Source organism: Acipenser ruthenus, chromosome 13, assembly GCF_902713425.1.
Source record: "Acipenser ruthenus chromosome 13, fAciRut3.2 maternal haplotype, whole genome shotgun sequence".
Lineage (NCBI taxonomy): Eukaryota > Metazoa > Chordata > Actinopteri > Acipenseriformes > Acipenseridae > Acipenser > Acipenser ruthenus.
The window spans coordinates 10,647,559-10,667,563 of NC_081201.1; the positions used below are offsets into that span (position 1 = coordinate 10,647,559).

The 20,005-nt window shown below is 44.3% G+C and overlaps 1 protein-coding gene across 3 annotated transcripts in view; it reads right to left on the reverse strand.

Annotated features, from left to right (window-relative positions):
• The window catches only part of LOC117418376 (protein cramped-like), a 49,373-nt gene that overhangs the window by 11,713 nt on the left and 17,655 nt on the right, over nt 1-20,005 (reverse strand). For all 3 annotated transcript variants that reach the window (XM_059035656.1, XM_034031340.3, XM_034031342.3), the window contains exons 11-18: nt 19,825-19,990; nt 10,800-10,981; nt 8,881-8,955; nt 8,283-8,364; nt 5,568-5,672; nt 4,463-4,755; nt 2,800-2,971; nt 1,867-2,007 (exon numbers count right to left, since the gene is read on the reverse strand). In XM_059035656.1, the coding sequence (XP_058891639.1) occupies nt 1,867-2,007; nt 2,800-2,971; nt 4,463-4,755; nt 5,568-5,672; nt 8,283-8,364; nt 8,881-8,955; nt 10,800-10,981; nt 19,825-19,990 (1,216 nt within the window). The remainder of the gene's footprint in view (nt 1-1,866; nt 2,008-2,799; nt 2,972-4,462; nt 4,756-5,567; nt 5,673-8,282; nt 8,365-8,880; nt 8,956-10,799; nt 10,982-19,824; nt 19,991-20,005) is intronic.

Below are 20,005 nucleotides of genomic sequence, written 5' to 3' on the forward strand. Positions count from 1 at the left end.
TACCTCTCTGCAATAAACAGTGGCTGTCCAAAAAAAGCTTTCTTTTTATTAAAGTGTGTGTAAAAGCCTCATAAATGGATTGCTTGTCTCTGTTCACTTTCTTGTTTTAGTTTAATGTGTTGTTTATTTTTCAGTATGTTCTTTTATTGTCAGCGTGAACATGTACTTCAATGCATCTTTATCTGCAGCTATGCATCCTCTGCCTCATCTGCCTCACTTCTGCTATTTTTGCTTTTTGTATACTTCGAAACATTTGCTTTCTTTTAAAGATTCATGAACTGATTTAGGTTTCTCCCCATTCCTCATCCACTAAAATTATTATATTTTAGTGTAAGCATTTCAATTTCGTTTTTGATCAAGGTAGTAGGTACTACGCCCAGCAATTGCATCAATAATCAGACTGATTGGCCAACATAATCAGGTGATAATGTGTTTGTGAAGTGACAGAGAACCACGTTTGAATGTTATTTGTCCTCTGAAGTCTAAACGTCTGCTGTATCCTAGGATAGTGTAGGGTTGCTTATCACAATGTCAGACTCAAAATAAAACAGCATTTTAAACCAAAATATTGTGTATTTCCTAGAAAATAGTACCAGAAAAATATTGAATAAGACAAAAATCCGGTATAAATCAGTAAAAACCAACGTCCAGTTAAAAAAAAAATTCTATAATTTTTCGGTAAAATTCGGTATAAACTGGAAACGCGGAACACTAGGAATAAGTTACCAAGTCACATTGCTGATGAATCACTGGGATGCTTTAATGGAATGGGTTACCTGGTCACGTTGCTAATGAAATCACTGGGATCCTTTAACCCTTTGCTGATGGCCCATTAGAATTTCGGTCGAATTAGATCAATGACATAATTCCATACAGCGCGGTGACAAGTGTGTTATTTTTATTTTTTGCAAAATCAGCATAAGTGCCTGTCAGATTTTAGACAAATCAACCAAAATGCAGTTAGTCAGGTCTATAAACCACTGGTTTATTTAATTTTTTTATAGGTTTTCTGCCGGGAAATTCGACAATCAAAAAGTACCAAGATTACCTGAAATCACACTAAATCCCCTGAATGTTTAGAAACCCAAACATAAATTAAATTAATATTTACTGTAGTGAAATATCCAGAAGAGAAACTTCAGGGATGACTCCCCATTCAAAACGCATTTCACTAAAGCCACAAGCCATAGCGATAATATATTTTTGATGCAGTGCAGCATTTCAGTAGCTATGGTATCGATTGGGGTATACCATGGATTCAAAGCACACAAATTCCAGAGAGCAGACTAAATCTCGCTGCATAACCATGTATTTTCATTTAAAAACATGGTACCTGGTGCTACACTGGGTTAAATAAATCTCTGCTTGCAAGCCATGCTTTTAGAATGTCTTGCACTTCCTTGATCACGTGGAAGGTGAAACTGTCCCCAACCCTTCTATGGCTTCTTACCCATCAATAACTAGCTGCTTCCACCTATTGACTACTTTCAGCCAGTAACATGAACCAAAAGACACTGCTGGGGTGAAATGACTTTGGAAGTAAAGCAGTAACAGACTTCCTGTAAGGCATGGCAAGCAAAGTGCCAACTTTCTTTAACCCAGTGTAGTACCAGATGTCTGTTTTAAAAAGAAAACACATTTATAAATAAATGTCTTTAAAAAACTACACATTTAAGACCTATGTAGTCAAGGTGTAATATTTATTGTATTACTTGTATTGTAACACTTGAAATGTATTTGCTTACGATTGTAAGTTGCCCTGGATAAAGGCGTCTGCTAAGAAATAATTAATAATAATAATAATAATAATAATAATAATAATAATAATAATTTAAAAGGGAGAGGTCCTAGGCTCCCTATACTTACACAGCAAGTAGCCCAGAGAGGAGTCGCTGGAGTCACTGGGGTACCACTGGGGGTCGTGGGTGGGGGAGGCGATCCAGCTCCTCTGGGGGCTGCTGGAGGGAGAGGGCAGACTCTTGGAGCTGTCACTGCCATTCAGTTTTGCTGGAGGGGGGAAGTGACACCAGTCATTTACAAACGAGGGGTAGCCATTCAGCACATCTAACCAGTCATTTACAACTTCAGCAATCACCCAGACAATAACATTTACAAACAAGAGGTGGCCACTCAGCACATCTAAGCTTGTCCGGTTCCTAGTAGCTGATTGATCTCAAAACCTTTTCAAGTTGCATCTTGCAGGATCCCATTGATTCTGCCTCTGCAACATGACAAAGTAACCCATTCCATACCTTCACCACTTTATGAAGGTCTTCCAAGCCTCCACTTCTAACTGTGTGGGGTCCTGTTTTTTTGTGCTGCACTTAGTGTTGGTTAAAGTCAACTACTTTTTTAAAGTTCCCCCTAATGCTTCCTTGTTTCAGGGTAAATTGATTCAGTTCTTTCAGCCTATCTTCACAGCAAGGTTTTAAGCCCTGGGATTAGTCTGGTTGCCCTTTGTTGGACTCCCTCCAGGACCATAATGTCCCTTTGGTGCTGTGGTGACCAGAATCCAGAATTGGATACAGTATTCAAGGTGCAGTCTGACCAGTGCACTGAACAACTTCATCACAACCTCCTTAGATTTGTAATTTTTGAGCTACACACTCAAGCATTCTGTTTGCCTTTTGATTGCTTACTCTGGGGTATAATGTCACTTGAAGCTCAGCTCGAGTCCCATGATCTTGGGAGTGCTGGAAGTAATACAACTGCATTGAATGCATTTCTTCTCCCCCACCCCCATCCCCACCCCCACCCCCACTGATGGAGGGGGCTGGAACCCACTGGCTTTTGACTCACCATACTGTGCAGAGTTAATCGCCAGTTCAATGATGGAGTCGCTGATGTGTGTGGCCGGCTCCCCCTGTGACAGCAAATCCTCTGGGGGTCCTGGCAAGGAGATGTCCAGCAGTGATGAGACGTTGGGAGGAGACAGGCGAGAGCTGGGCACAGGCCCGTTGTGCAGTGTGGACTGAAATACAAAACACAACTAAATCATTCCGACTGTTAAGAAAAGGGTTTAGTTTAAATCCATAAATGATACAGCCCTGTCAGCTGTTAGTTTTCGGTTTATGTGTTCCATTGCAATCCCAAACTAGCTCAATGGCATTCCGGTGTTCTAAGGAATTAGTAGACCAGGGAAAAAGTGGATTGCGCAAGGAAGAAAGGCGTAGCAGCAGTTTGATTAAAGGGGAGGTTAACTACATGAATCAACATTTTCTATCTGGTCATTTTATTTGCCAGATCGTAGGAATGTGTTCACACACCACTATTTATTTTTGGTCTGTAAAATACACGTGCAATGCAAAGTGTTCAGTTATACTGCAAGTTGCGTCTCTCTTTGTACTAGGCCTAGTGTTAAACGCTTGTCAGCTTTTTTCTGTCGTTGTTAATCAGATGTAGTTGATGTGTGAACGCAAAGATTTATTTACTGTGTATTAAAAGGTTTTACATGTCAAAATGTTGTCAATCTTTAAATCGAAATTCAAATGTTTTAGTAATATATTCTAATGACATACAATCATACAATATTATTGGAGTACTGCAAGGTCTATTATTTTGTCAGTAGGCCTAGCGTTAACTATCACAGTTTACAAAGACGAAACGTTAACATCCTAGTTTAAAAAAAAAAAACTATAGCTAAATTTTTGTTTTGTTTGAATAGGAACAGGAGTTTTGTCATGGAGCCTATGTACCTAGGTTGGAAAATAAATGAAAGAACAAAGTGCATAATAAATAATAATAATAATAATAATACTAATAATACAAGTGCATCAGTGATTGCTGTGCATCATAGCCTAAGTTACTATTTTTTGTAAAACCTAAAGCAGTTTTTTTGGCAAATAAGATAAGTGTTTTATTCTTAGTTTACAACTACTTTTAGCAAGCCAGAACAGTATGTTACTTTCCCCTAATGCACTATTTTGTGACAGACTTAATTTATTTTGCATGATAAAAAGTATGAGCCAAAAGGGGGGGTTCCCTGTGTATGCTGTATCATTCACTTCGTCATATTGCAGGGAAGAATAATTCTTCATACAACTGTGACAAAAACAGGTTTGTGGCAGGGCAGAAGAGCACTGCATGTAATCAGTGATGTATCACGCAAACGTCTTTTTGCTATCTGCAATGTAACGACGAGTGTTACACACGCACACGTCTGTTTGTGATCTGCAACGTAACAATGAGTGTTATACACGCTCATCTATTTGTAATCTGCAATATCACAGGAGTAAAAAGTGCCTTTATAAACCGGTTCTTGAGGGTTCAGTTTCAGTCCTCGTGACTTCACAAATCAGAAGTTTAGAGCACTCCTCAATAGAACTCAGAATCATGCAGTTAGGTACACCAGAGTGCCACTATTAACCAAACCACAGTGTAATTTTAGTCATTTAGTGACCAAAATTAAATCCAGTATGAAGTGCGGTCTAACCAGTGCAATACAACGGTCCGGAGCACTCACCTCCAATGGGCTGAGATCAGCTTTGTTCTGTTCTGGCAACTCTGGCCCTGTCTCCATGGTGACGGTGCCTGGTGATAGCTCTGGCCCTGTCTCCATGGTGATAGTGCCTGGTGATATCTCTGGCCCTGTCTCCATGGTGATAGTGCCTGGTGATAGCTCTGGGCTTGTCTCCACAGTGATGGTGCCTGGTGATGGCTCTGGCCCTGTCTCCATGGTGATGGTGCCTGGTGACAGTGGAGGACCATCGCTTCTGGGGATGATGCCTGCGGACTTAGCTGCCAAATCGATTGCACCTGTGGAGAAGGCACATAATACGTATATTCTAGGGGTGAAACGATACAGTAATCTCACGATACATAAATTATGGACCATTTTGTTAAGACAATAAGATACAGACAGTATGTACCCACACCAACTATAAAAGCACTTATTCTTCATTCAAGAACCACTTAGTGATCTACATTGAGCTAAGTTGTGCTTTTGTTTTTGTATCACTATACTAAAGATACATACTTCAAGTACGATACAACACATCCAGCACAGAAAGTATCACAAATCATCCACGTATGTTTTTAGAACAAAAATATATATCTCATAGATTGGTGGTAATTAAAAGAAAGCTGGGACAACACCCGTGGAATCGAAAACAGGATTATTTTTTTTGCTTCGTGTTCCAGAACCCCCTGCAGTATTTAGAAGAAAGACATTACTTTACCTTTGCTGTATCCGGTGTTGTCCATATCGCACCAATATTAATCTTTCAACATAATCCCATTGTTTTGATATTTCTATTCACAAACACAGCATATGTAACTCAACTAGAGAATTTTGTTTTTTCAACATTTGGGAACATTCAGGAGTAAGATAATCTTTCTTCTAAACAACACCGATTGAAATGAGTGGCAGGTTGTTGAAACAGAAAACCAGCACTGTTGCAAGAGGGAGCTGGATCTGGATGTTGGAAAATGTATACAGACAACACGGGCCACAGCAAAGGTATTGGAATGGGTTTTTTGTAACCACTGCAGGGCGTTCTGTAGAATCAAATAGTTTCCTAATCTGAAACATACAGAAGCCCAACATGCTGAAGACAGGGTTTCCTTACTGGAGAGCTGGTGGGAACATGGTGCAGCAGCGCCGTGAGAGGAGAGGGGGCAGGACACAGCTGCTTTGGACAGAGGGGGCTGGATGGGACGGAATGAACCCGTGCCTGTAAAACATGAATCATTACAGCAGTTAAACACAGGAGCACATATACACTGTAATGAATACACATGAACACACACACACCCACCGTAATGAATACACATGAGCACACACACACACACACACCGTAATAAATACACATGAGCACACACACACACACACCGTAATAAATACACATGAGCACACACACACACACACACCGTAATAAATACACATGAGCACACACACACAAACACCGTAATGAATACACATGAGCACACACACACACCGTAATGAATACACATGCGCACACACCGTAATGAATACACATGCGCACACACACCGTAATGAATACACATGCGCACACACACCGTAATGAATACACATGCGCACACACACACCGTAATGAATACACATGCGCACACACACTGTAATGAATACACATGCGCACACACACCGTAATGAATACACATGCGTACACACACACACACACACCGTAATGAACACATGCGCACACACACACACACACTGTAATGAATACACATGCGCACACACACTGTAATGAATACACATGCGCACACACACCGTAATGAATACACATGCGTACACACACACACACCGTAATGAATACACATGAGCACACACACACACCGTAATGAATACACATGAGCACACACACACACCGTAATGAATACACATGAGCACACACACACACCGTAATGAATACACATGAGCACACACACACACCGTAATGAATACACATGAGCACACACACACCATAATGAACACATGAGCACACACACACCATAATGAACACATGAGCACACACACACAACGTAATGAATACACATGCGCACACACACACACCGTAATGAATACACATGAGCACACACACACACCGTAATGAATACACATGAGCACACACACACCGTAATGAACACATGAGCAGACACACACTAATGAATACACATGCGCACACACTCCGTAATGAATACACATGAGCACACACACACACTGTAATGAATACACATGAGCACACACACACCGTAATGAATACACATGAGCACACACACACCGTAATGAATACACATGAGTACACACACACCGTAATTAATTAGTGCTGGGAATCAGATGTTCGTATTTGCTAGCAATGACAAAAACACCTCGCACATACTGCCTCACCAGAAGTTGCACTAGTTTCAAAATGGCAAACGAAAAAAAACTCTGTGTGATTTGAGATTAATATATATTTATATAAAAAAAAAACCCACACACAACACACATCAACTCTTGAGCCTCCAGTTAGAAGTTTTAGACAGCAAAAAGTAAACAAACCAGATTATGCGCGTGCACACATAGTGATCTCTATGGAAAGCCATCTGGGTCAAAAACGCACGGTGCTGCTTTAGAGCGAGCCAGAATCTCATGGGACAGAAAAAAGGCAAGCATGTCAACCTGAAATGCCTCGCTTAAAACAGTAACTCTGTCCTCATCTCACATCACTCTTCCAAGTGAAAAAAGTGCCTTTGTCTACTTGAAAACTGTCTTGCTCAATATATAAAACAAAACAATCAAAATTGTTTAAAATAATTATTTGAAAAAAAAGAAAATGGATATGGAACTCTACTTTTTATATTGAGGTTTTGAGACATTTCATGTCTTCATTAACACTAGAACCACCACGACAGTCATTTTGACAGTTCGAGGTTTTGAAATTTAAATTACTCTGCGTGTCTGAAAGTTATGCGGTTGTCCGTTTATGGGTTTAAATACATGTATTAAATACCCTGACGGCGTTTGAGAGGCAGGATTATGAAAATAAGGAAATTATAATCCCGCCCACCTAGAACTGCCAAAGCCGTCATTTTGACTGCCTTTTACAATACATGTTTTTATTTTGAATATAACCTACACTATTGTATTTTATTTTTACATACAAGCCCATTATCTCTACTGGACCTGGCAGCCATCAATTCCTTTGTTTTGTATAAGGACTGCACCAGGGAAAATATCAGTAAGAGAGATTTCATCTTGAAGCTAGCCACAGTGCTTCGGCAGAAACATCTCGATCAGAAAACTGCAAAGCAGCAGGCTGCTGCAGCTCAACCTGGATTCAGTACTGCACCGACTGACACACGCAAGAGAAAACATGTTACTTAAAAACTGCTTTCGTTTACAGTTTTGTATGTTTACACACTAGTTTCTTTTGAAATGTTTATTTTATTATAGTTTTTCATTTTCTGAAGTAGTGTTTTATATGTGGTAAGTTAGAAAAAACCCTTTATGTTTAATTGTTAATTTAAATACAGTGTTACAGCTATGATATGTTTGATATGACATGCCTGAATAAAACTTTTGAGTTGTATCCGAGACTTTGTCTTTCATTTTAATATTGATGTTGTTTAAAATGTACCGTCATAATGACTGCTGGCGGCGGTTCTAGGTAGGAGTATAACCGCGGCGGTTCTACTGTTAAAAGTCTTGGTAAACACTACAGATCCTTCTGAAAAAGGTAAAAAGTGGCTGCTGAAAAAGTTATCATCCATAACCATTAAACATCAATAGAGCTAAATGTAGCAATCCTAAAATAAACTACAATGTAATGCCAATGAAAGTGAAGTGGGGGGAAGGCTACCTGTGGCAGAAGAGTTGGAGAGGATGGAGAAGGAGCACACATGCTGGGAGGGGTCTCCAGTCGTCCTGGGGAGCAGAGTTCTCTATTGAAAGACGACAGAAGAACACAAGAGCATTTACAGACGAGAGGCAGCGATTCAGCCCATCAGTGCTCATCCCATTCTTATGAGCCAATCCATCTCAGAGCTGTGTCAAATTGGGTCTTAAAGGAACACAGTGAATCTGCTTCAGCATGACTAGGTAAACCATTCCATCAGCCCACACATACATAATGTAATAATGTAAACGTGACTATGATTAACAGACAGACAGGCATCCACAAATACCCAGATTCCGATTTTCTTAAAAGTAAAAAAGTGACTATGTAAAACATGTTGTGTGACATTGTATCTATAGGACGGGTGCCCCCATACATTTTACAATTCTGATAAACTCCATAACTTCCGTTCAAGAATGTTCAAAAAAAATTCAAAAAGCAGTTCTCCACATATTATGCAGAACTTTAAAGCGTGACCTATGTATGTATTCATCCCCTGGATAACCAAAACCAATAAGCCTCTCCTGTAGCTCCCCAGCCCCCAGCCCCCTCTCTCTCATACCTGTACCACCAAGGGTTTGCGGAGGTGACGATTCCTGAACTTCCTCTGTTTGGGTAGAAAGATGTCTGACTGCATCTGGAAATAAACACACTTCTTAGAACAACGTGTCTAATGCAGTTAAAAAGTAAAAGTCCATTCTCCAACATGCTGTTCAAAGCCAATAGATTTCAATTGGGGTGAACTACTTTGGGATGGATCTTCATGAACAAAAACTGATGGGTGGGGTGAAAAGAATAAATCGTAGGGGTGGGTTAACATACCTGTAAAAAGATACCATGATATCAAGTCAATATATTTAACATTCTGATCAAGCTTTTTTTTTTGCAATTGTACATACTATGTTATACATTTTTTGCCAGACACGAGTTATGTATTCCCAAAGTTACCAATGTTTTATTAACCCTTGTTTTAGTCTTTACTTAAAAATATTATTTGTATAACAGTAGTCTCCGGCTAAGAGAACACCCCTCGGGAAGCAAGCGAAGTGTTCTGTTAGCAAATGGATCAGTCCAAAGCTTAATGCTTTCAGTTCGTGTTATGCACAGGATAAGGGTTGACAAAACTACAATATTTTATTGTCATTAAAAAATATCAGTGTATCGCCCAAAGCTACACTATCCCCAAGTTCAGTCGAAGCACTTCTTCAGCCAAGGCAGATAGAGAGAAAAATATAAGCAATATAACCCAGAATGATAGCAAACATCAGAAAATAATATATTATAGGACATCTATTTGCTTTTAAATTTAGAAGCACTAAACCAGGGGCTGACACGATGATGTGCGTTCTTGCAATCCCACACCATGAGTTTTATTGGTGTAGACTGTGCACAAGCATGGGAAGTACGGGTGTCACACTCAGTGAGTGGGTCACGTGACATTGCGCAAACAGTGCGTGTGCGCATATGTTGTTACAATGGAGAAAAGTGTGTAGGTTGGAGAGCAGCGTCGCTGAAATGAAAGAGAGACAGAGTACTGTATTTGATATTTCATATTAGTGCAGTGATTCAGACAGAGGGACTATTTGCATTCAGTAAAGAACACTACCACTACCGTTGACGTCATTAATCAGCTTCATAAAAAAATGTCTCTAAACAAACCCTGTACTAACCAAAAAATACAAGGGGAAGTGTGGTAAAAGCACAGGGACTGGTTAAGCAGGACAGAGCTGGAGGATTCATCTATACAAAAGGGGAGATCGTCCAAAGATTTTAAAACCAGCTCTTCAAACAACCCATTATAGGCTGTCAAACAGTGCTCTTTAAAAGAACAAAACAGCCAGATTTGTGATAACAGCACAAGGCTTATATATATTGTGCTTCATTGCGGGCATTTGCAAAATTGGTTTTAGGTTCTGTCCAAGTTGTTATTCTTCTGAGAGAATTCATTACATTGAATGAAGGAAAAGACGGTTTGACTATGGTCTGGATTTTCTTCTGTGTTTTGAAAGAAATGGTTGAAATAAAAACTAGTTTAAGTATATTTTTTTATAGATTTGCAATAAATACTGAAATGTGGTGCTGCCAAATTAAATTATGTCCCCACTATTAATTCAGAACTTGTAGGGCAAGTGCTACCAAATTTGAAGAAGTTCTGTGAACGCTGACTGTAAATAATAATCCCCCTATAAAGGATATAAATGACATAGTATAAAGCTAAGAGTCTGCTACTAAAACATATGTCTTTAAATGGGTCACTGCCCCCCACACTTAGCTTGCAATCCAACTGCTTTTCAAAACTAGAACTTTGAGAGCCTATCCCTAAATCAGTATGGGCCTTCGTTGGCATTAAAATCTAATATTCGGTACAAATGGATGACGGATCTTCACGTGTGTCATTAGAAACGCCTCCAATCGATCCCATTTCAAGGTACAGTGTCTGGGAGGCAGCCCTGGCAGATGAAGTAAAGTCAGCACACTTACGCTGATGGAGTCCAGCTGCTGCCTGAAAGCCAGCTCGGCCTCTTTGTTGGGGGAGAACATCTTGCCGTGCCGGCTGTTGGGAGGCAGTGTGGTGGGGACCGCAAACACGCCGCTGTCCACATCTCCACTGCCTGTGCCAGTGCTGCCTGGAACCACCAGAGACCGGGGCAGGTTCCGCACACCTGCAGGCAAATGTCATGGGAGAACATTAGAACAGAAGAAAATCAAGAACCAGAGAGGCCATTCAGACCATCAATGCTGGTCTAGTTACTAGTAGATGATGGATCACAAAACTCAAGCTTAGAGACGCACTGAGGTATAGATCTGTCTATTCTAACAATGTTCCCATGTGTTTGGACCTGTATAGAGTCAGAGTGCTGTCTTTCCATTCATTACAGTGATCCCCATAGATCACTTGTGAATCACTTATACTAGATCTTCAGTTTGAAGAGGTCTAAAGATGGAAGCAGTTGTTGAATGCTGTTAGATGCTCATATACGAGATGTTTTAATAAAATCAGATCCAATTTGGCATAAATAACAAAAATGGTGTTTCCAACCCTGTGACAGAAATACAATGAGTTCTGGTGATAAATCTTCCTCCCGACCTGTGAGGGCGCTAAAGAACGGGAGGAGAAGTATCTGGAAGGGCTGGCCTGACAGTTCGTTTCCGGGACCGGAAAGTGGGTCAGCCTGGAAGGAAGCGAGACTCTGTTGTAAGACCGTACTGATCTGACAGGTAAACAAGGGGCAGCTGCAAGTAATAAGGCAGCTGCAACCGTTTACCTAGATATCATGCGGGATTACATATAGGGGCCAGGGTAACGCTGTTCTTTTCCTTCGTTTGGGTTAAACAGGAGGAGAGAAGGACTGAGAGGGGAGCTCTCAGAAATATAAAAGAAGGAATAAGTGTTACGTGTTGTGTGTTATTTCTGTCTGTCTATAATTGTCTGTCTTTTGTCGCACTACTAGACAGTTAAAGCACACCTCCGGAGCTGTCGCCACAAAAGCACTATCCGGAGCACCACTGCACAGAGCACCTGCACGACTGAGTTCACCCAGGACTGGTGACCGTGCATTTGTTTTCTGTTCAGGACTGTGTGGGATTATTCACGCTCCCCGTGCTTTACACATTGTTGTGTACTGCCGGGGATTTATTATTTGACGGTCGCCAGACCTGGAAACAGCGCAATAAACACTTGTTCACCGAATTATCGTTGTCTGTCTGTCACTCCTGCATCGCATCACCGCTACACCTGTTCCCCTTACCATCCACTTTGCCACACGTGGTGTCAGAAACGGGATCATGGACCGCAACGCGCTGGCGGAGCTGCTACAGGCACTGGAGAGCAGACGGGACGCAGAGGAGAGAAGGAGGGAGGAGCGCTATACAGCGCTCATTGAACGGGTAGGACTGGCCGTGGCTGCAGTAGCGACCCCGACGACAATACCGGTGATGTCGCCCCCGAAGGCACGGGCGATGAAGATGTCGGCGGAGGATGACCCGGAGGCGTACTTGGTGGCATTCGAGCGGCTGGCTACCGCGGCGGCTTGGCCGCGGGAGTTCTGGGCCAGCCAGCTGGGACCCTGCCTGATTGGGGAGGCTCAGGCAGCTTACCAGGCTATGAGCGACCAGCACGCCACCGAGTATGACCTAGTCAAGCAGGCTATCCTCCGCCGGCTCAATATTACTACCGAGACCCACCGGGCGCGGTTTCGGGAGTACCGGAGAGCCCCGGAGACACGCCCCAGGGTGGTTGCGGAGAGGTTGTGCGACCACATGGTGCATTGGCTGACCCCCGGGAAGAAGACCGCCCAGCAGATGGGGGAAGCCATTGTGGTAGAACAGTTCTGCCATGTGGTCGGCGCCGAGACCCAGGCGTGGATACGGCGCCACAACCCCGACACCCTGGAGGAGGCGGTCAAATTGGCCGAAGATTTTGAGGACTCCCTGACCTCTGCCCGGATTGGGATCCTGTCCGCCCCTGCCCTTCGAAGCAGCCGCGCTCACTCTCCCTCTCCTCCAACGTCATCACCACCACCCCCCTCGTTCCCGGGACCCAGACCTCCCAGAGCACCGACCCCATTGGGCCCCCTTGCCTCCCCCCCATGGAGACCAAGGTTGGCCCCAGCTGGGGTAGAGGTGCTGCCCCTGCCCCGTTGCCATACCAGCAGCGGGACAGATTTCTAACCCATGCCCCCTCTGTCCCTCCTATCTGTTTTAGGTGCCACCAGCCGGGACATCTGGCCAGGTCATGCCCCGCTGCCATGGAGTGTGACGTGGCCGCGTGCAATTGGGCACCTGAGACTGGTAAGCGGGGGGAAAATGGTCGGGAGGGGCCTTGTCTGATTAATGTGGTGTTAGGGAATGTGAAAACCCACGCGTTAGTGGACACAGGGTGTGAGCAAACCTTGATTAAGACAGCTCTCCTGGGCGGTGTGTCGTGGCGGCCACGAGGTCAGGTGGCCATCTCCTGTATCCATGGAGACACGGCGGCATACCCCACATTAAAAGTATATTTATCGGTAGGACCGATAAAACGTCACCTTGTAGTCGGGGTGGCGGAAAGGTTGCCACACCCAGTTATTCTGGGCCGAGACTGGCCAAAATTCAAAGAATTGATTAAAGAAATGGCAGTCTCAGCCACACACGTAAACGTGGCAGAGAAAAAAAAAAAAAAGGAACGGATTGGTGATGTGTTTCCTTTTCACACTGAAATGTTTTCCCCTCTTTTCCGTCCTAGAAAAACGAATAAGGAGAGACGGACCGCAAAATGGGAGGGAGCGTTGTTGAGACAAGGCTGGGGTCTGGTGGGAGAGTGCTGCAATGGTAACAAACGCCAGTCGAAGGGAGTGGGAACGCAGTGTGACCGAGAGAGCGAGGTTACTGGACCGACTAGAGCAGATGTTATTCCAGCCCCGTGGTACTCAAGCGCGGACCTAGTGTGGGGCCAACAAAACGACCCGTCACTGGTGCACGCTTGGGGACAGGTCCGGTCCATTGAAGGTAAGGATGTTGACGGCGCTGGGGCGCTAGTATATCCACATTTCAGTATCAAGGGGCAATTACTGTATAGGGTAAACCTAGCCGCGGGCACAGGACAGCCTGTAACACAATTATTGGTTCCCCCGTCTTGTCGGCTGGAGGTCATGAGGCTGGCGCATGATATCCCTTTTGCGGGGCACCTCGGAGCCGAGAAGACGAGGGAGCGGATATTGGCTCGATTCTATTGGGTAGGTCTTCATACTGATGTGTCGAAATATGTAGCCACCTGCCCAGACTGCCAGCGAGTAGCGCCGGGTCGAGTGCGCCCCGCCCCTTTGGTCCCACTGCCGATTATTTCCACTCCTTTCGAGCGCATTGCAATGGACATAGTCGGCCCTTTGCTACCTTCTGACTCCGGGTATACGCACATTTTAGTAGTGGTGGATTATGCAACGCGATACCCGGAGGCAGTTCCATTGAGGTCCACTAGTGCCGCTGCAATAGCCACCGAGTTAGCCCAGATTATGGCCAGAGTAGGGATCCCCAAGGAGATTTTGACCGATCACGGAACTAATTTTTTGTCCAATACGTTACAGCAGGTGTACAAAATATTAAAAATACGTCCCATCAGGACGTCCGTTTATCATCCACAATCGGACGGTCTGGTGGAACGTTTTAATCAGACCTTAAAGTCGATGCTGAGGCGATTTGTAACACAAGAGCAGAAACATTGGGCATCACTTCTCCCCTACCTCCTTTTTGCAGTGAGAGAAGTGCCGCAGAGTTCAACAGGGTTCTCCCCCTTTGAGCTCCTGTACGGCCGGCAGCCTCGCGGCATTCTCGACCTGCTGAGAGAGGGGTGGGAGGAGCACAAAGGCTCGTCCAAAAATGTAGTGAAGTATGTGCTCCTACTCAGAGATCGCCTGGATTTGGTCGGTCGTTTGGCCCAAGACAACCTCAGATCGGCTCAGCACCGACAAGAGCAGCATTATAACAAAAATGCACGGATTCGAACCTTTCGACCAGGGGACAAGGTAATGCTGCTACTTCCCTCATCAGAGTCAAAACTGTGTGCTAAATGGCAGGGGCCGTATGAGGTGATTCGGGCTATAGGGAAAGTAAATTATGAAATTAGACAGCCCGATCGCCGGAATGAACGTGAAATTTACCACATTAATTTGTTGAAGCCCTGGCAGGCAAGAGAGGTCTTATTTATAGCCCCAGGCAATATGGAGGATGATTTAGGTCCCTGTCCAGAGACCCCGAGCACAAGAGCGATTTCAATGGGGGAGCAATTAGTTCCGGATCAGCAAAGAGAGCTGCGTAAGCTTATTGAGGAGTTCAGTGATGTTTTTTCTGATGTGCCCGGCAGGACGAACTTAGTTGAATATGACATTATCTCTCCTCCAGGTGTCACAGTGCGAGAAAGACCGTACCGGATCCCGGAAAGTCGACGAAGCGGCGTTCGCAAAGAGGTACGGGATATGCTCGAGCTTGGAGTAATTGAACCTTCCAGGAGCGAGTGGTGCAGTCCTATTGTAATAGTGGCTAAGAAGGACGGCACCAACCGCTTCTGCGTAGATTTCAGAAAGGTGAATGCTATTGCCAAGTTCGATGCGTATCCCATGCCTCGGGTCGACGAACTTTTAGACAGACTGGGAAAAGCGAGGTTTATTTCCACTCTGGACCTGACGAAGGGATACTGGCAAATCCCTCTAACCCGCAGCTCCAGAGAGAAAACCGCATTTTCAACACCAGAGGGGCTGTTCCACTTTAAAACCATGCCGTTTGGGCTACATGGTGCGCCCGCTGCCTTTCAGAGACTGATGGACCAGGTTTTACGCCCACATCATGAATATGCAGCAGCGTATATTGATGACGTGGTGATTTACAGCTCCACCTGGCGAGAGCATTTGGCTAGGGTTGCAGCCGTTCTTCAGTCTCTAAGGGCAGCCCGGCTGACAGCTAACTTGAGGAAATGTGCGTTTGCCAAGACAGAGACTCAATATTTGGGATTTTTAATGGGAAATGGAAGGGTGAGACCTGTGGTCACCAAAATCCAGGCTTTGGTTGATGCAGCGATCCCCAAAACCAAGACTCAGGTGAGGTCACTACTGGGCTTAGCCGGTTATTACCGCCGCTTCATCCCCGAGTACGCCACAGTGGTTAACCCGTTAGTCGACCTCACCAAAAAGAGTGCGCCAAATTTAATTAAATGGTCAGCTGAGTGTCAGGGGGCGTTTGATACGATTAAGCGTAAACTTTGCCAGGCCCCCACTCTTATTACCCCAGATTTCACCAAGAGAGTCATCCTCCACACCGACGCCTCGGATGTAGGGTTGGGTGCAGTCTTGTCCCAAAAAGTAGCTGGAGTAGAACACCCGATATTGTACCTGAGCAAAAAAATGTTACCTCGGGAGCGTAACTACTCCGTAGTCGAAAAAGAGTGTTTGGCCATTAAATGGGCTACTCACTCTTTACAATACTACCTGCTGGGACACTCATTTGATCTGGTCACAGACCACGCCCCACTCCAGTGGTTAAGCACAATGAAGGACAGCAATGCCCGGATAACTCGGTGGTATCTGGCATTGCAGCCCTTCATGTACCATATGGTACACCGTGCGGGGAAAGACCACCAAAATGCGGATTATTTTTCCCGGGAGGGGGGAGCAATGGGAAAGGTAGATTTAGCCGAGTGTTCCTTCGGCTCCACTCTGAGCGGTGGGATATGTGACAGAAATACAATGAGTTCTGGTGATAAATCTTCCTCCCGACCTGTGAGGGCGCTAAAGAACGGGAGGAGAAGTATCTGGAAGGGCTGGCCTGACAGTTCGTTTCCGGGACCGGAAAGTGGGTCAGCCTGGAAGGAAGCGAGACTCTGTTGTAAGACCGTACTGATCTGACAGGTAAACAAGGGGCAGCTGCAAGTAATAAGGCAGCTGCAACCGTTTACCTAGATATCATGCGGGATTACATATAGGGGCCAGGGTAACGCTGTTCTTTTCCTTCGTTTGGGTTAAACAGGAGGAGAGAAGGACTGAGAGGGGAGCTCTCAGAAATATAAAAGAAGGAATAAGTGTTACGTGTTGTGTGTTATTTCTGTCTGTCTATAATTGTCTGTCTTTTGTCGCACTACTAGACAGTTAACCCTTTGCGGTCCTATGTCGGACCTGGTCCGACATCGCGAAAATTCCATTCCAGTCCATTGTCGGACTCAGTCCGACATTGACGAAAACCATGATCTAACACAGCCTATGTTGCGTTTAAGCCGGAAAAAACCGAGACAAGGTGTTCCCTAATCGTCTTTGATCGGAAAGAAGGCGGGGACAGCCAAATAGACTATATACAGGCTGAACAAAGCCGAATTGAACAGACGGAGAAAAGACGCACAAAGTGATAATGGCGCAGAGGAGACAGAGAAAAGCAATGCAGCCTGAAGAGCTTGCTCAGATGATGGAGCAAGAAGAAAGTACAGATGAAAGCAGTTTGGAGGATGATTTTGAAGAATCTAGTGACGAGGAAGTACATTTTTCTCTTACTGAGGACTCTGATGAATCTCAGGAATCGGAGGAAAGTGATCAAGAACCAGACGCGCAACCGGAGGGCGAATGGAGACGCGCATCTGTAGGGGCAGATGCTTTCACAAAAATCCCTTTTACCGTGAGAAATAAGGGATTTCAAGGTAGTAATACGTTGAGAACTGCACTGGAGTTTTTTCAACTTTTTTTTACTGACATTTTGTTTACTGAAATTGTGAATGAGACGAATAGATATGCAAACGTAAAGCTAACAGGACCGCGGCGTCACAATTCTATTTGGAACACCTGGAAACCTGTTACATTACCTGAGATGAAGGCATTTTTTGGTGTTTTGCTGAATATGGGACTGAATGTAAAAACAGACATAAAAGAATATTTCTCTGAGGAATGGACCGACAGAATGCCGTTTTTCAAAGATGTATTCAAGAGATTGCGTTTCTTGCAGATCTTTTGGATGCTGCACCTTTCCCCTCCCCCCACCCAGGTGCCTCAGACTGCTTTTGTTAGCAGAGGACAAAAGGTGAGGAATGTGGTCAGCTACATAGACGCAAAATGCCGTGAGCTATTCATTCCAGGCAGAGACATTTGCATAGATGAGAGCACCGTTGGCTTCAAAGGAAGGATTATCTTCAAATGCTACAATCCTCAGAAGCCTACCAAGTGGGGGATGCGTGTGTTTGTTTTAGCTGACTGTGAAACTGGTTATGTCTCTGCTATTGTTCCTTACTTTGGTAGCCCAACAACAGACTCCCTGCTGAGACCAGACATGCCGTTTTCATCAAGGATTGTTCTTCACCTGTGTGAAACATTGCTGCAGACAACAAATGGACATGGCTTTCATTTGTTTACAGACAGGTTTTACACAGGTTACGACCTGGCCATGGAACTGCTCAAAATCAAAATCCATCTTACTGGAACAGTAATGGCCAATAGAAGAGGATTGCCAGCACCAGTGAAGCAAGGCCTCAAACTGAAAAAAAATTAGTCGGTTTCATTCAGCAAGGACAACAAGGTCATGGTGCTGGGATGGAAGGACAAACGGCTAGTGCTCATGTTGAGCACCTTCCATGGCAGTGACTGTGAGAAGGTACAACGCACCATCAAGCGAGGAGAAATTCAAGAGCTGGAGAAGCCTTCAGTGATCTGCGATTACACCAGCAAGATGGGTGCAGTGGACCGGGCGGATCACTACTGTGCCAGCTATGCTTTTACAAGGAAATCTCTGAAGTGGTGGAGGAAGATGTTCTTTTGGCTGCTGGAGGTTGCAATTGTGAACAGTGCTATCCTGTTCAATTTGATGAAGGTGGAATCAGGACAGCTACCTGTTCGCCATAAAACCTTCAGGAAAGCCTTACTGGTACAACTGGTGGGAAATGTGCGCAACCCTGGCTCCAGAAAACGTGGTCGTCCATCATCCACAGACAGAGAGGAAAGACTGAATGAAAAGCCACATTTCATTGCAAAAAATGAAGGAAAGAGCACCAAAGACTGTGCAGTGTGCAGTGACAGAAAGACAAAAGGGGGGAGGAGAGAGACTGTATGGTTCTGCAAAACCTGCTCAAGGCAGCCAGGGTTGCACCCAGGTGACTGCTTTGAAAGGTACCATACCATGGACACATACAGATAATTTCTGTCAGTGTAAATGCTTTTTTGTTTGCAGACCTCGCCTGATATAAATAGTTATAAAATTGTTGAAAAATTGTTTTTAGTTATTTTTTTTTTGTTTTTTTGTTTGGCAATAGTGTGTAATTGATTTGTAAAAAGTGTTGCACCTGTCTGATTATTCTAAAGGTACTATAATCAAGCAGAAACAAAAATTTTGTGAAATTTTGTTACTTTTTTTTTCAATGTTCGCCTGATATATATATATAAAAAAATAATAAAAACATGTTTTTTGTTCAAAATTTTGCTACTGGTGTCTTTGTATAGGGTACCCTTTGGATTTGCACTGCTTTATTCCTTGTTTTACGCAAATAAAGTCACTTTATTTCAATTTAAACTGCACATGGTCTGAAATTTTATTTTGTTCATAAAAATTAATTGGACCTGACCAGCCTGACAGCCGCACAATAAATGGTCTGCAAAGGGTTAAAGCACACCTCCGGAGCTGTCGCCACAAAAGCACTATCCGGAGCACCACTGCACAGAGCACCTGCACGACTGAGTTCACCCAGGACTGGTGACCGTGCATTTGTTTTCTGTTCAGGACTGTGTGGGATTATTCACGCTCCCCGTGCTTTACACATTGTTGTGTACTGCCGGGGATTTATTATTTGACGGTCGCCAGACCTGGAAACAGCGCAATAAACACTTGTTCACCGAATTATCGTTGTCTGTCTGTCACTCCTGCATCGCATCACCGCTACACCTGTTCCCCTTACCATCCACTTTGCCACAAACCCCCACCCCAAATCAATGCTATATTGAAATTTCCCATCAACAACTAAAGCAATACCTGCCCCAAATGGAGATGTTAAATGCAGCCCCACTGAGCTCACCTGGGGACCCCGCAGTGGGGGAAAAGGTTTTGCTGCCCCGCACAGCTGCCTGGTTTCGCCCGCAGCTGGGACTGCGAGCGCCGAGAATCAGGGCCTTCCCCGGCGGCGTGAAGGACTGCTCCTCAGGGACAGACTTCTGGGGAGAAGTGGAACTCAACTCCGGGACCTGCAGGGAGAAGAG